General features: G+C 52.3%; 1 protein-coding gene and 1 long non-coding RNA gene across 2 annotated transcripts in view; one reads left to right on the top strand and one right to left on the bottom strand.

Annotated features, from left to right (window-relative positions):
- Positions 1 to 3,893, top strand: part of PLBD2 (phospholipase B domain containing 2) — a 29,438-nt gene extending 25,545 nt beyond the window's left edge. Inside the window, exon 12 of the mRNA XM_056821696.1 lies at positions 29 to 3,893. Within this exon, the coding sequence (XP_056677674.1) occupies positions 29 to 196 (168 nt within the window). The 3' untranslated portion in view covers positions 197 to 3,893. The remainder of the gene's footprint in view (positions 1 to 28) is intronic.
- A 24-nt stretch (positions 3,894 to 3,917) lies between these two features.
- On the bottom strand, positions 3,918 to 9,768 carry LOC130458212 (uncharacterized). The gene is made up of 4 exons (XR_008917310.1): positions 9,158 to 9,768; positions 8,247 to 8,413; positions 5,875 to 5,999; positions 3,918 to 5,028 (listed from the first exon to the last, which is right to left on the bottom strand). It is a non-coding gene; the product is annotated as an uncharacterized LOC130458212 (long non-coding RNA).
- Between the last annotated feature and the right edge of the window lie 6,136 nt (positions 9,769 to 15,904).

Raw genomic sequence — 15,904 nt, 5'->3', positions numbered from 1 at the left:
CGGGGTCACGTGCCGCCTCTCCTCTCAGGTCACTTCCTGTGGGCTGTCCAAGGACTTGGGCCTCCTCGCCGTCAGTGGGCCCACGTGGGACGAGCTGCCCCCCTTCCGGTGGAGCTCGTCGCCCTTCGACAAGCTGCTGCACATGGGCCACCCGGACCTGTGGAAGTTCTCCCCCGTCAAGGTGTGGTGGGAGTGAGGCTGGGGACCGGCTCCTCCGGCTCCGGCCCTCAGACGCTTGGCTCCTCCTCTCCCCGCCGTCCGTGTGGCCCCGGAGGGCCGGAGGGCCGCGCTCCCTCCGCTTGCTGCTGCTCTGCCTTGTCCAAAGAGGTCCCGGTGGCCTGAGGGGCTTCTCCCAAGCCGGGCGGGCTTGGCCGGAGAAAGAAGGGAGGGGAGGGGCGCGCCGGACTCGGAGGGGCCCCTTCCTGCCTCCCCCAGACCCCTCTCCTCCCCCCTGGGCTCTGTGACTGAGACGCTCTCGGCCTCCTCCACTGGATGGTCCTTCAGGAACAAATTGGGAAACCCCCTGACTTCCCCCACCTACGCCAGGCCTTCCCCTTGGCTTTGGGGGCCCTGGCTGGGGGCCCCTCCCTTTCCTCTGCTTGCCGGGGCGGCTGCCCGGGCCTTTGCCCACCGTGCCCTATCGGGATCTCTGGCAGGGGCGCCGAGGCTCGGGCTCAGCCCTCTCACTGGCCGGCCTCGGGGTGGGGAGGAGGGCTCGCCTCGCCGAGAGGGATGGGCGGGGGCTCCGCTGTCCCCAGGGAGAGGGCCGTGCTCAGGCTGCAGGGGCCAGGCCACCGACGCACATTAAAAGGCAGAGACTCGATCCCCTCCAGCCCTGCTCTGCTTCTTGGAGGCGCTAGGAATGGGCTGGGGCTCCTGGGAATGAGAAGGGCAGCGAGGGAGGCCCCCGTCCTCCCCGACCCTCCACAGCCCAGACGACCAGGCTGGGGCGCCCCCCCCCCCGGGCCTTTCCTTTTGTGACGTCAGACGCGTCGCCTCGTTTTCTCGGGCCTCAGTTTCCTCATCTGAAAAACAGGGCGGGGGACGGGCGGCTTTTCCTGCCCCTTCCCTCTCGGGGGACCGAGTGACCCGCAGGCCACGGAGGGGTGCTCTGGGGGCTGCATCGGATAGAATTCAGGAGGTTTGGAGAAGAGAAGGCAGAGAGGGAGCCCCGCGCTGAGTCTGGAGTTGTAAGAGTACAGGTGCTAATGCCCTCGTGCCCTTGTACCCCGATGCCGAGAGCACAGAGGAATGAATAAAGGACGATGTGCTTCTGAAAGGCTTTGCTCTGTGCCCAGCCCTGTGGGGACGAGTCACGGCTAACTTCCTGGTAGGCTTCTTCAGCTTTGGGATTCTCAGAGCAGCTCTGCGAGGTAGGTGCTCCGCTTATGCCCATTTTGCAGATGAAGAAACTGAGGCAGAGGTTAAGTGACTGGCCCACAGCCCCTCAGTTCCTGAGTGTTTGAGTCCTGATCCCAAGGCTGTTGTTCTCTCTGACATCTGTATGCCTAAGACGAAGTAGAAAAGACAGTCCCTTAGCTGCAGGGTGAAGTGGAAGGCCTGCTGGTTATTGGGGTTCAGGGTGCAAAGCCCAGGGGCTCTTGGGGTGCACTGGCAAACCAGATGTGGCCACTGCCTGGGAAAATGGAGTTCTGGAGGATTTCGGGGTGTCGGGGGAGGCCAGACGGTTATACAGAGACAGAGGAGGGTGTATGTTGGGGGGATCCCTGGAGGGCGTAGCCCAGAATAGTGGAACCAGGGCTCTCCTGGGGTCCCATCTGAGGCGGGGAGGATTATGGGGGCCACGCCCAGCATCCATCCCAGGCAGTAAGTAAGCATTAAGTACCTACTGTGTGCTAACTCCTGGGGTGCCAAGAAAGGTATATGACAGTTGCCTTTGAGGCCGGTAATCCAAGGGGGGAAGATAACCTGCAAATACCATGGAGAAACAAGCTCTAGGCTGGACAATGGGGGGGAAACGACAGGGAAGATACTAGCATTGAGGCGATCAGGGAAGGCTTCCTGTAGGAGGAGAGATTTTAGCTGGAACTTCAGGGAAGCCAAGAGGCAGAAAGGAAGGAGAAGCCGAGAAGGGGCCACGAGTGGGAGTGCTGGAAGGCTAGCCATTCCTCCGGGACTCCTGTAGCCTCTGAACATACCCACTCACCAAATGCTCATTTCTTTGATTAATGCAATTTAGAATTCGAAGGAACTTCAACTGGTACTTTGGATAGAGTGCTGACCTGGAGGCAGGAAGGCCTGGGCTCAAACCCTACCTCAGACACTTACAGCTTGGACAAGTCACTGCATCTCTGTCCGCCTCAGTTTCACCATCTGTAAAATGGGGATAATGATAGTCTCGAACTCCCACAATATGTGTAAAGCGCTTTGTAAATCTTACGGCACTGTGTAAAGGCTCACTGCTCTTTACTATTACTATTTCCTATGATCCCCTCATTTTCAGTGGAGAAGAAGGTGGTTGGTGACTTGTATAAGCTCACACGACTCCTCTCGGTTTCAGAGCCAGGACTAGAACTCAGGTCTAACACTCAGTGCAGAAATGTTTACAGCTGTGCCAGCTGCCTGCTCCTTCACCTCTCCTCCCCCCTCATTCCCCTTCTCTTTCCTTTGTTTATTAAAGAAATCCTTGCTTCTTCCTCATCCTCGAACCTTATTTCTCTTCTGCTCTGGACTGCCCGGCCTCCCCAAGGCTGACAGCAGGCTGCCCAGCACCAAGATGTAAGCGCAGGAACGCCAGGGGCATCGGCCAGTGGAACCCTCTCATTTTAAAGAGGAGGAAACTTACTCAGGGGCTGGGAAAGTGAGAGGCGGATCTCGAACCCAGGTCTCTCCCCCCCAACTCTGCCTGTCCCAGGCAGCTGATTCCTTAATCAGCAAGCATTTATTATGCACCTACTGTATGCCAGGTGCTGGATAGAAAGACAACCATGAAGCCTTCAAGGATGTTATACTATGTGTGTGTGTGTGTGTGTGTGTGTGTGTGTGTATCTGCATACAAAAAGAAAGCTAAGGCTTTGGGAAGTGGGGCATTAATAACTTGGGGTATCAGCTTCAGCTGAGTCTTGAAGGGAGTGGGCGATGCTGGGCATATGGGACAGACAATGCAAAGGCATGGAGGTGGGAAATGGCATTCTATCTGGGAGGAAGAGCCAGAAGACTGCAAAGGGAGCTGGAGGACCTTTTGTAAAGGACTTTCCAAGCCAGAGGAGTTTACATTCAACCCTAGAGGCAACAGGAGCCCCCAGAACTGAGTTGGGGAGTGGCATGGTCAGATTGGGGAGTTGGGAACATCCCTGGCTCCTGAGGGAAGCATGTTGGCGTGGGGAGAGCAGACAGCAGGTTATTGCAGTAATATGAGGCAGAGGAGATGAGAGTCTGGCTCTGTGAGGATCCAAGACTTGGCAATGAATGGACCGGAGGTGGTGGTGGTGGCATCTTCACGATACAGGGAAAAAAAGTGGATGTGGAGTGGCTTTTTCTGTGCATGTAGTAGGCAGCTAGGTGGCACAGTGGATAGAGCATTTGGTCCAGAGTATGGAAGACTCCAGTTTGAATCCCACCTCAGATGTACTTATGGGACCCTGCTGTTCTGCCTGCCTCAGATTCCTCAGTTGTAAAAGATAATAAATCTAACTCCCAGGATTGTTGTGAGGATCAAATGAGATGATAATATTTGTAAAGAGCACTCCAATGCCTGGCACATAGTAGGCGCTTAATACATTGTTTCCCTCTTTTCCTTAGTTTCTTTTGGGATGTATTAATTGGCATTCCATGCCTCCCACAGGGGTTTGGAGGAAAGTGCTGTGTAAACCTTCAAACACTAAAGAAATGGGTGTTAATATCTACAATAAAAGGTAACCTCCAAGGCAGGACTATTGGGTTGTTTCTTCAAACCTTTATCAGCAAGACTATATAGAGGGTAGGGGGATAGAGACTGGACCTGTGATTCCATTGGTATTTCAATGGCCAATACAAGTGTGCACCTTCCCTGAGATTCATTTAGGCAGCAGAGGTCAGTCGGGATTTGAAACCAGGTCTTCCTGGCTGGGATGTCAGGTCTCTATTATGGTTAATGTTTATTCAACTTGAGTAGCAAGCCCCACTGAGAGTTTCCCACAATCCTTAGCTTGAGTGTGGCATCCTTCAGCCAATGCTTCTTATCCCATTGGTAGGTGGCGCCACAGTGTCCCCTGCTGGCCAACGCTGTCCCCTGCAGGAAGTGGGATCTCCTATAGCCCGCAGCTGCCCCCTTTGGGATGGTGAGACCCAGCTAGAGTGAGGGGGGGCACTTGCCTCGGCATCTGCCACTGATTTGGGAAATTCCTTCCTGGGGTCAAAGTGCTTTAAGAACCCTGGCAGAAACAAGAGAAACCCAATGCTCCTCACCCCCCTGTCCAAACTTGACCTTTCCAACCCTGAAGCCCCTCTTTTTAATCTGAATCAGAGACAAGGATCCCACATGAAAGCCCCCTCACCTATCTGAGTCACTCGCCTCCCACCCAGCTCATCTTTTATCTCTGGGCTTCCCAAGTTAATGTGGGCTGGTGGAAGGGCTGGATTCCAGTGGGGCTAAGTAGGAGGAGTCCCAGGAGAGGGCCAGAGTGTCCCCGTACCCCCTGTAAAGCCTGGGGGTCCCAAGAGGCTGGAGGCCATCTCCCTAGCCCAGACCCCCACATAGATGTCCCCTCTAACAACCACAATAGAAGAAGAAGAAGAACGATAATAACAGAATAAGGCACTGGATAAAACTCCAGTCCCAAGAAGGGGTGCTTGGCGGGGGTCCCGGAGGAGGTCTATGGGAGTGGGCTCAGCCGGTCTTCATTCCCAGCTGCCTTTTGAGCTCTTGCAGCTGATCCAAGCTGATGTTGCTCCCACCACACACGATGACCACCACACTGCTCAGCTTGGCAGGGAGCTTCCCTTCAGCCTGGAGCTTTTGTACTACTTTGCTGTAGATTGCAGCCAGGGCTGCCCCACAGGCTGGCTCCACCAGCACCTTCTCATCATCTGTAGGGAGCCAAAGAAAGCCAAGGTCAGGGGCTGAACCAACTGGACCTGGTGGACACTGACCTCCTCAGCTCTGGCTGCTAAAACCAGTCAGTCAACAAGCATTTATCTGCAGTTGCTAAAGACAAAAAGAATGGCAAAAAATGGAAGCCATCCTTGCCCTCAAGGAGCTTCTACTTGACTCTCTTTTTTGGATATTTTATCTTTTCTCAGTTATGTGAAAAAACCTAGTTTTTTAGTTTTAAAAAAAGTTTGAGCCAGATTCTCACCCTCCCTCTCCCCACTCCGAGATGGCAGGTGATCAGATACAGATTTTATGTGTGTACGAGTCTAAAACATTTTAAGGAGCTTCTATTCTAATGGGGGAGACTCTAAAGCTGATAGTTGAATCTTTGATGTGATCTCTTCCATCATACTACTGTCTATAATCAGTCAGTCAATAAATATTGATTAAGAGCCTCCCATGGGTCAGGCACCAAGCTATAGCTGGGGATACAAAAAGAGACAAAAGACAATCCCTGCCCTCAGGGAGCTTACAATCCAACTGGAGAGACAAGTATATATATAAAGTGAGCTATATGCTAGATAAATAGAAAATACTGAACAGAAGGAAGGTGCTGGAACGAAGAGGGTTTACTATAGAAGGGCTTACTGTAGAAGGTAGGACTCCAAAGAAGCCAAGGGCAGGATCATGGGCATGTTTCGCACTCCAAGCTGTGCCTCCTTTTTTTCTGGGGATCTGCTAGTTAAATATTTACTAGCACACCCCTGCTTGGAGGGAAGGTCTTTGCACTGTTCCAATCCTACTGTTCCCCTCATCACAGGAGATTATAACTAATAACTCACCTACGAACTTCTCCAGGGCACTGACTGCTTCTTGGTCTGTGATCACTTCAGAGAAGACAGGGTGTTCCTGGGAGAGCTTCAGAGTCTGAGCTCCAACAGTGTTCACCCCAAGGGCTTTAGCCACACTAGGAGAGATAGAGAGAAGTCAAGAGAATCAGAGAATTTATACTCTTAAAAAAAAAGTTACCTCCCATCTTAGAATCAATACTGTATATTGGTTCTATGGCAGAAGAATGGTAAGGGCTAGGCAATGGGGGTGAAATGACTTGCCCAGGGTCACATAACTAGATGTGTCTGAGGCCAGATTTGAACCTAAGACCTTTTGTCTCTAGACCTGGCTCTGTATCAACAGACCCACCTCACTCTCCCATCTATACTCTTAAAGAGAATTTTCAACATAACCACTGTGCTGGTGGCCCTTCCTTTACATGGTAAATGTCTTCCCAAAAAAGATAAGTGATATAAACTTCTGCAACTAATGCAAATAATTTCATTACTAATAAACTTACAAAAATAAAATTATTAATAAATTAAAAAATCAAATAATTAAAAAGAATAAATGCTAATAATAAAAAGCAGTTCCATGTGTTGATGGAGAGTGGAGAAGACCTCAGTTCCAGTCCCATCTTTGACTGTGTGTAAATCTCTGATGCCTTTACAGAGATGTCAACCTGCATTTGTGAAGGGTATGTCCATTTCTGGGAGTTCCTCAGACTGATGAAATCACAGATCTCCTCCAGAAACGAGCCCTATCCAGCATTTTACATACATCATCTCAGGGAATTGCAGCAACCCTGCAAGGTCACCCCCATTTTGTAGACAGAAAATTGAGACTCCAGTGAAGAGAGAGCAAGTGCCAGAGGCAATATTTGAATCTAGGTCTTCCTGACTGCAGGTCTATTGATTTATCCATGATTCTATGCTTCTTCCCACTCTCCCACCCACAAAATCCTTACTTTCTATCTCAGTCTCAGAAGGGCAACGATTGAGTAAATGGGAGTAAACGACTTGTCTAGGGTCACACAGCTAGGAAGTGTCCGAGGCCAGACTTGAACCCATGTCCTCTATCTACTGTGCTACCTAGATGACCCCACAATTCTGTTCTAAAGACACTAGGAGTGGGAACCAAGCGGTAATACTTGATCATTCTTGTCTTGCTCTGAATTCCAAGGGTTTGGAGGGAAGTGGAGAGGGCAGCACTCAAGAGTCCTCTTATGGTTAGGGACTAAGCAACAAGCCTTAAGTACCAAGAGTCCTGGGCATCTTGGAGGGAGGAGGAAACTGAGTCAATGATCCCTATTTTTGTAAGGGCAGAGATATTAGCTAGGCACTGAATCTGGGATTTCCTTGGAATAGGCAACCTTGGAGAGCTGCCTAGACATCACTGAGAGGTTGTCAATGAATCAACAGATATTTGGGGGGCAGCTAGGTGGGTCAGTGGACTACAAGCTAGACTTAGAGACTGGGAGGTCCTAGGTTCAAATCTGGCCTCAGACACTTCCCAGCTGGGTGACCCTGGACAAGTCACTTAACCCCCACTGCCCAGTCCTTATTGTTCTTCTGCCTTAGAACCAATACACAGTATTAATCTAAGAGGGAAGGTATGGGTTTAAAAAAAGGGAAAAAAAAGTAGTTGGGTTAGGATTTGAACCCAGGCCCTCCTGACAGAGTTCAGGTTTATTTTATTTTATTCAACAGGGCCTCAGACAAAAATTCCCTTTCCAAGGACTTTTGGTGGACGGAGGAGAATAAGGGAAGGAGAAAGGGAGAGTGACCCCAAAGGTAAGTCACCAGATCAGGTGTGGACGTCCAGCCTCAAGAAAAATCTCTGGGTAATCTTTAGAGGTCACAGAGGAGGCTAGAAGGCAGCTCAGAGCTCCATTCCAGGGAGGGTTGGCTCTAGGCAAACAGGTAAATGCATCTTTGGATGCCCATCAGGATTTCAGGTCGGGGGTTGGATGAGAAAACCCCTAACATGGAGGCACGCTGGCTTCTCAAGGACTTTCCATCTCTGGTGCTCTAAGCGCCCCGCTGGCCATTGCCCATTCTAAACTTCTCCACTGCTCTCCCCGCTCTGAGGTCTTCCCCGCTTGGACACCCCCTGTTCTTTTTCATTTTTTATTCAAGGATGTTTTGTTTTCCCAATCAGGTGTAATGACCATTTTCAACATCTGTCTTCTGAAATGAGCCCCAGGATCATCAGACTGATCTTGGCACTAATCTGTAGTGGGGCACTTTGAGCACATGACCCTTTGTGGGCCTCCTCCCTCCTCTGGCGACCCAGAACCTCCCTCTCTCTCCAAAGGGTCTGAGGCAATGCCCGCTGCTGCCCTCTCAGGCTCTTGCCTGTCCCCTCGCCCACTGCTTCTCACCGTCTTGCACAGGTGTCCGATGCCCCGGATCTTAAAAGACCCCGAGGGCTGGGCGGTCTCCATCTTGAGGTAAACAGTGGTGCCCACCACCTTGGACAGGGCCATGCTGTCCCTGAGGGGGGTCTTTACGTGGAGCTGCTGCTCCTGAGACATGATCGATCACTGCACTGAGGGGAGAGAGACAAGAAACGTCTGGTCAGCAGAAGAAACCTTTTTTCATTGGGACAAACCATCCGAATGCCGCCATGTTGAATCTGGAAGGGATCTCAGAGACCATCAAGTTCAACTCCCTGACTGGACAGAAAACTGAGGCTGCCAGAGGTCCAGGAACTCTCTCAAAGTCGCAGAACTGACCAATAGCTGAGCCAGGTTTAGAACTCAGATCTTTCCATTATGTCTTTTTGAAAAAAAAATCCTTATCTTCCATCTTAGAATCAATACTATGTATCAGTTCTAGAGCAGAAGACTGGTAAAGGCTAGGCAATGGGGGTCAAGTGACTTGCTCAGGGTCACGAAGCTAGGAAGTGGTCAGAGACTAGATTTGAAGCCAGGACCTCCTGTCTCAAGGCATGGTTCTCAATCCACTGAGCCATCCAGTCACCCCTCTTTTTTTTTTTTTAAACCTTTACCTTCCTTCTTGGAATCAATACTGTGTGTCGGTTCCAAGTGTGATATCAAAATCACTTTAAAAGACTGATATATATATAAATTTAAGGTTGCCAAGGAATTCAGCCATGTAATTCTAAATGAAAACTCACGTCAGCTGCCAACCTTTTTTTTTTTGGTGTTTTAATTACAAACAGGAGGAGGAAAGTATTAGAGGGAGAGAGAGAGGGGAAGGGGAGAGAAGGAAATCGGATGTCACTCTGCTTAGGCTGAGGCAAAGAAAGAGATCCGTCCCTATTACTCACAAGACCAAAATGGAGAAAACAGTCTGTGGGCTCTGTTACGGGTCCGTTTTGGGGTGAGCCCGAGGACACCAGACAGACGACGTAAGGGACACAGAGAGCAGAGCTTTATTTGGCTACACACGTTCCCACGGGGGGGAGGGACCGGAAGGAGGTCTCCCCCTGGCTGGGTGTGCAACAGTCTTTATGTAGTTCCCAGCAGGCTTGGAGCAAAGGTGTTTATCACTGAGGGGGCCTGGTGCCCCGGCGCTGGGTGGCTTGTGTACAAGTCTGATCTGGCATTCGCACCACGGCTTGCAGGGGCCTTATCTGGAGTACACACAGGTCTGTGGCTTGTGGGCAGGGTCGGCCTGGCCACCCTCCCCGGGGCACCCTTTTCCTCTAGGACTCAGGGGAAATGCCTGGCGCTGGCGCTGAAGAACTAGCACCTGAATGGTATTCAGGCGGCCCTTCCCGAAGCTGCTGAGGGCATTCAGGATGCAGGGGCCAAAGGTCAGGAGGAGGATTACGATGGTGAAGGTTCCTCGCAGAGCCGGGCAAAGCAGGGGTTCCAGCTGCCGGGCTCTCTCTTCCTTTGTCCGAGATAAGGGCGTCCCTGATGGGGCCTCAGTGGTTGGCATAAAGCACCGCTCTTCTCCCAGGGCCGCGCAGAGGAAGAACACGTCTGAGCCCCTCCTATTCTGGAGGACCACTTCGGCTAGGGAGTCGTGGGATTTCTCTAAGTAGCTCAGAGCGCTTTCGAGTGGCGCCATCACTGGTGCTGGTTACCTGGTCAGCTGGAGTGGGCATCGTTGAGGTGGTTGAGATGGCGCCATCACTGGTGCTGGTTACCTGGTCGGCTGGAGTGGGCATCGTTGATGTGGTTGAGATGGCGCCATCGCTGGTGCTGGTTACCTGGTTGGCTGGAGTGGGCATCGTTGATGTGGTTGAGATGGCGCCATAGCTGGTGCTGGTTACCTGGTCGGCTGGAGTGGGCATCGTTGATGTGGTTGAGATGGCACCATCGCTGGTGCTGGTTACCTGGTCGGCTGGAGTGGGCATCGTTGATGTGGTTGAGATGGCGCCATCGCTGGTGCTGGTTACCTGGTCGGCTGGAGTGGGCATCGTTGATGTGGTTGAGATGGCGCCATCGCTGGTGCTGGTTACCTGGTTGGCTGGAGTGGGCATCGTTGATGTGGTTGAGATGGCGCCATCGCTGGTGCTGGTTACTTGGTCAGCTGGAGTGGGCATCGTTGATGTGGTTGAGATGTCGCCATTGCTCGTGCTGGTTACCTGGTCGGCTGGAGTGGGCATCGTTGATGTGCTCAGGGGTGTCGTGGGTGGGGGACAAGTTGAAGAGCCACAGATGAGTACAAGAGTGTTACATCTCGCACACTACAAAAAGGGAGTCCGAGTCCCAGTGCACAGACCGCTGTTCAGTACCACTATTGCCAAAAGGATGGGGAACAGGGGCTGGAAGTGGTTAGCCATTCGGGTTTGCTCAATGTCAGCTTCAAGGGGTTGTTCGGATATGCCTTGACTTCCAACCCTGGGTTTGGTGCTGTGGCTAGCCTGACATGGGAATGATGGATCCAGGGCCCAATGCCGTCCACCTTTACTGCGGATGGAGTGGTCAGCAGGATGATGTATGGCCCTTTCCACCTGGGTTGCAAGGTTTCCTTTCGGTGTCTCTTAGCCCAGACCCAGTCACCTGGCTTGAACAGGTGGGGCTCAAGGGGTGGTGGTTGAAACCGGGCTTGAAGACGTGTCCACAATTCAGCATGCACCTGGGAAAGAGAAAGAACAAAATCTCGCAGATGGGGGGGTGTTTTTTTGGTGGAGAGAAAGGATGATAAAATAGGGGGTAAGGAGCCATAAAGGATCTCATAGGGGGTGAGGGATAGCTGGCCCGGGGTATTTCGGGCTTTAAAAAGAGCGAGGGGAAGGAGGGTCACCCAGTCCTTGCCAGTCTCCAGGGTGAGTTTAGTAAGGAACTCTTTTAGGGTCCAATTTAATCTCTCTACCTGCCCTGAACTCTGGGGGTTATACTCACAGTGTAGTTTCCATCTGGCCCCGAGACCCCCTGCCAGCACCTGTAAGGTCCTGGCCACAAATGCAGGGCCATTGTCTGAGCCTAGAGAGGAGGGCACCCCGCACCGAGGGATTATTTCTTCCAGCAGGACTTTAGCGACTGCCTGGGCGGTCTCAGTCTTTGTTGCAAAGGCTTCAGGCCACCCTGTGAAGGTGTCTACAAGAACTAGGAGGTACCGGAATCCAAATTTTCCAGGCCGTACTTCAGTGAAATCGAGTTCCCGGTGTTCACAGGGTCGGGTGCCGCGGAGGCGGGTCCCGGAGTGTGAATCCGGGTTTGCCGGCCGGGTCAGCTGGCAGGCGGTGCACTTGTCGACCAATTCTGTTAGAAAGGCCCGAGAGCCTTGGAAGCAATCTGTCCTTTCCGGAGTAGTTCTTGGAGTTTGTTAGCGCCCAGGTGCGTGAGATGGTGGAAGTGGGTGGTCAAAAGTTGGCCAGCGATTCTGGGTAAAAGTAAGTTACCAGCAGGGTCCTGGAAGAAAGATCCAACAGGCCGTCCTTCCTTCCCTTCTATCCATCGGTGGTCACTGTCTGAATATTGTGGAGGGTCTGGTGGGGGGTTTGGGATGAGAGATGGGGGGCCTAGTGACTCTGGGTCAGCCTGGATGGGCAGGTCGGCCTGGATGGGCAGCACTAGTGTCTGGGCCCGATCCCGCGTTGCCGCTGCCTTAGCCTCCTTGTCTGCCCAGCGGTTCCCCATGGCGGGGAGGGACAGGGCACTTTGGTGTCCAGGAGTGTGGACAACGGCGACGGCAAGGGGCTCCCAGACAGCTGTGAGGAGATCTTGGATGTCCTCAAGGTGGGCCACCGACTTCCCAGCTGAAGTGACAAACCCCCTTTCTCGGTATATCGGTGCATGTACATGCAGGGTCGCGAAGGTATAGTGACTGTCTGTATATATGGTGACCCGCTTGTCCTTTGCTGCCCACAAGGCTGCTGCCAAGGCAAGCAGTTCAGCTTTCTGTGCTGACGTCCCCTCAGGGAGGGAGGCGTCCCAGATGATCTGGCCAGTATGATCTACTACTGCAGCTCTGGCTCTCCTACCTTGTGGGGACATGAAGCTGCTGCCATCGGTGAAGAGGATGAGGTCTGGATTAGCCAGAGGGACGTCCTTGAGGTCCGGGTGTGCAGATATCGACTCCACAAGGATCTCTTGGCAGGAGTGCGTCTCGGTGTCATCATCCCCGGTGGGGAGAAGCGTGGCGGGATTCAGGGTGGACATTACCCAGAAGGACAGCCGAGCCTCATTCAGGAGGAGTGACTGGTAGTGGGTCAGCCGAGAGGGGTACAACCAGTGCACCGGAGATTGACGGAGGACACTCTCAAAGGTGTGCGAGGTGGCAATGAGAAGCGGCTGGCTATGTGTGAGTTTGTCAGCATCCTTGACCAGGAGGGCCACTGCTGCGATGATGCGGAGATAGGAAGGCCATCCTGCCAAGACAGGGTCGAGCTGTTTGGAAAGGTAGGCCACCGGCCGGTCCCAGGGTCCCAGGTTCTGAGTGAGGACCCCTTTTGCTACCCCCTGACGTTCAGCAATGAACAGCTGATAGGGTTTCTCTGGGTCAGGAAGGGCTAAGGCCGGCTCTTGCAGCATAGCCTTTTGGAGGTCCTGGAAGGCTATTTCCATGTCCTCCCTCCAAACCCAGTTCAAGGTTTCCCGGGCGGCACCATAGAGGGGTTTTGCTGTCTCTGCAAAGTTGGGCACCCAAAGGTGACAGTATCTCATAGATCCCAAGAATTCCCGTACCTGCCGAGGTGAAGAAGGGGTAGGGATGGAAAGGATGGCCTGGGTCATGTCTGGGGTAAGCCAGCGGAGGCCATCGTGCAGGCGATAGCCAAGGAAGGTGACCTCTCGGCGGCCTATGTGTGCTTTCTTGGCACTGACACAGTAGCCGGCGGCCTCGAGACAGAGCAAGAGGTCCCTTGTAGCCTCCTTGCAGGATTCCTCCGTAGGAGAGGCGATCAGCAAGTCGTCTACATACTGCAAGAGAGTCACAGTGGGGTGTAGCTGGCGGAAAGGTTTCAAATCTTCCGCCAAAGCATTGGGAGACTAGTCTCCCAATGATCATCAGGGGGGATTGTAAACCTTAAAATTTCTTAGACTTATAAATGTTGGAAATTTCACCACTGGGAAATTTCATACTTGGAAAATTTCTTACTGATAGTCTATTGGAATGTGAACCCCATTGGCATGGGAGGTTCCTTCTCCTCCCTACTTAAGATTACTTTAGGACAGAAACCTTTTGCTGAACAATGGAAAGGGCTTTGACCTATGCTTAAGCATAGAACAGGAAGTTCTTTGAGTCATGATTGATTTTAGAATTGATACAATAGAGATACTTGGAATGACCGAACCAGGTCTTGGAACTTCCAATCTCCACCCTGCTCAGGGTAACAGGATTTAGGAAGGGCTGCAGCAAGGGATCAAGATTTAATTATTTGAGAATATGACCTTCAACAGACATGTGCAAAGCCACAGACCTCTGGGCGGTCCTGGGTTAAGCTAGAGCCACCATTGGCACAGGGAAGACATGGACAGTGATTGGTAGATGTGAGAACTGAGGGGAGGGAACTTGGATGGTTTCCTTAAAGATAGCAGGGGCTGAGGACTGGGGGGTGGTTGGAGAGGTTTTGCTCTGAGAGGTTGTGCTCTGAGAAGCTTGCTCTGAAGGAAGCTGGAGGTGGAGGCCCCTGAGACTGTTTCTCCATTTTGGTCACGTGAGTGACAGGGACTGATCTCTTTTCTTTGCCTCAGCTATCTAAGGGCTAGGGCCTTTTCGCCCAGCCTAAACAGAAGGGGTATTTAAGCCCTATTCCCTTCTCTCCCCCCACCCTCTCTCTCTCTCTCTCTCTTTCTCTCTCTCTCTCTCTCTCTCTCTCTCTCTCTCTCTCTCTCTCTCTCTCTCTCTAATACCATTCTTCCTCCTGTTTGTAATTAAACTCCATAAAAGGTTGACTGCTGACTTGAGTTTTCATTTAGGAATTACATAGCTGAATTCCTTGGTGACCTTAAATTAATATATATCAGTATTTTAAAGTGATTTCCTTGTCACACAACTCCAAAGGTGGGCCATTCGGCATTGCAAAAGGTTTGGAGTTTTCCCTTCAGTATCTCTAGCCCTAGGTCCACTGCTTGGGACTTGAAATCCCCAAAGTGTCGGAGAACCGGGTCAATAGGGTAGCTAGGAGAGTTACCCATTTCTCCTGTGGTAGAGTGGCCAAGAGGATAGAGAGAATAGTGACAGAGGAAAGAAGGATCAAGAAGAAGAGACCGTGTGGTGTCAAAAAATTTCTGTGGGGAGCAACCTCCAGTTGAGCCTTTCGAAGGGAACGGGGAGACCCAAAAGGCCAGGGCCAGCCAGGCCAGAGGTCCCTCATCCACCCAGGACCGAGTAAGGCATCCCTTAGTCAGCCCTCGGTGTCCAATCTCACAATCCCACAGTTTCTCCAGAGGATTTGAACCTCTTTCTATTTCGGCTGTTTCAGCACTTTTCTGCCCGCAGGACTCGAACCTGCGCCCTACAGGACTTGAACCTGTAGTTCCAGGAGGCTTCCCTGCATGCTCCTGACCAGCAGGGGGGCAACTCAAGAGGACTCGAACCTCTGTACCCCCAAGATCCTTTGGCCAGGGAGCAAAGGAAGCAACTCGCAACTCACGGGACTGGAACCCGTGACACAGCTAAATTTGGTCGGAACCTAACCTGAACAGGAAGGGGGGAAGGGAGGAGGGGTAGGGAAAAAGTATAGCCACTCGCTTCCCCAATATCTCAGCCAGCCTCCTCTCGGGGGAACTAAACTGTGATAATTTCGGGCCCACGCACAGAAACAGGTCAAAGAAAACAGCCAGCGTCAACCACCCCCTCACAGGTTAGGTATACACCTCTTGCCAGAGGTGGACCACGGTGCTTAGGCATAGGTGGGCCGTATAAGCCCTGGCCAGGTGGACACCCTGCTACCCATATGCACAGCATGGGCCATTTCCCTTGCCGTCAAGGTACCCAGTCACGCAGCAGACACACATCCAGTCACATAGGTAAGCCTCACCTTCAGACACCGGTTCCAGAATTTCAGTCAATCGAGTTCCCAGGCTCACTCAGGGTGGCTTCCACTCTCCATCTGCTCTTTCCTAGGGCGTATTCCCAAGAGGACGAGCCCCCATATGTTACGGGTCCGTTTTTGGGTGAGCCAGAGGAAACAAAACAGACGATGTAAGGCACACAGAGAGCAGGGCTTTATTAAGCTACACATGTTCACACGTGGGGGAGGGACCAGAAAGAGTGGTCTCTCTCCCCCTGGCTGGGTCGCAACACTCTGTATAGTTCACAGCAGGCTTGAAGCAAAGGTGTTTATCACTCAAGGGGCCTGGTGCACCGGCGGGCGCAGGGGCCCGCCCATTGGGTGGGTTGTATACAAGGTCTTATCTAGGATACACACTTCAGCTTGCAAGGGGCCTTATCTGAAATACACACAGGTCTGTGGCTTTTGGGCAGGAGTCGGCTTGGCCATCTTCTACAGGCTCCTTCAACTCCAAGAACCAGACTCCAACAACCTCTCCCCTCCTCCCAGGAAGTCCCGAGAACTCCTGAGCAGCTGTTCTCTACCTCACTTCCTGTGTCTCACATGTGCCAATGGTGGCTCTAGCTTGACCTAGGACCGCCCAGAGGTCTGTCCCCTTTGCAC

This window comes from Monodelphis domestica, chromosome 3 (assembly GCF_027887165.1).
Source record: "Monodelphis domestica isolate mMonDom1 chromosome 3, mMonDom1.pri, whole genome shotgun sequence".
Lineage (NCBI taxonomy): Eukaryota > Metazoa > Chordata > Mammalia > Didelphimorphia > Didelphidae > Monodelphis > Monodelphis domestica.
The sequence above is the reverse complement of the archived record's forward strand: the minus strand, read 5'-3'. Positions and strand labels throughout refer to the sequence as shown.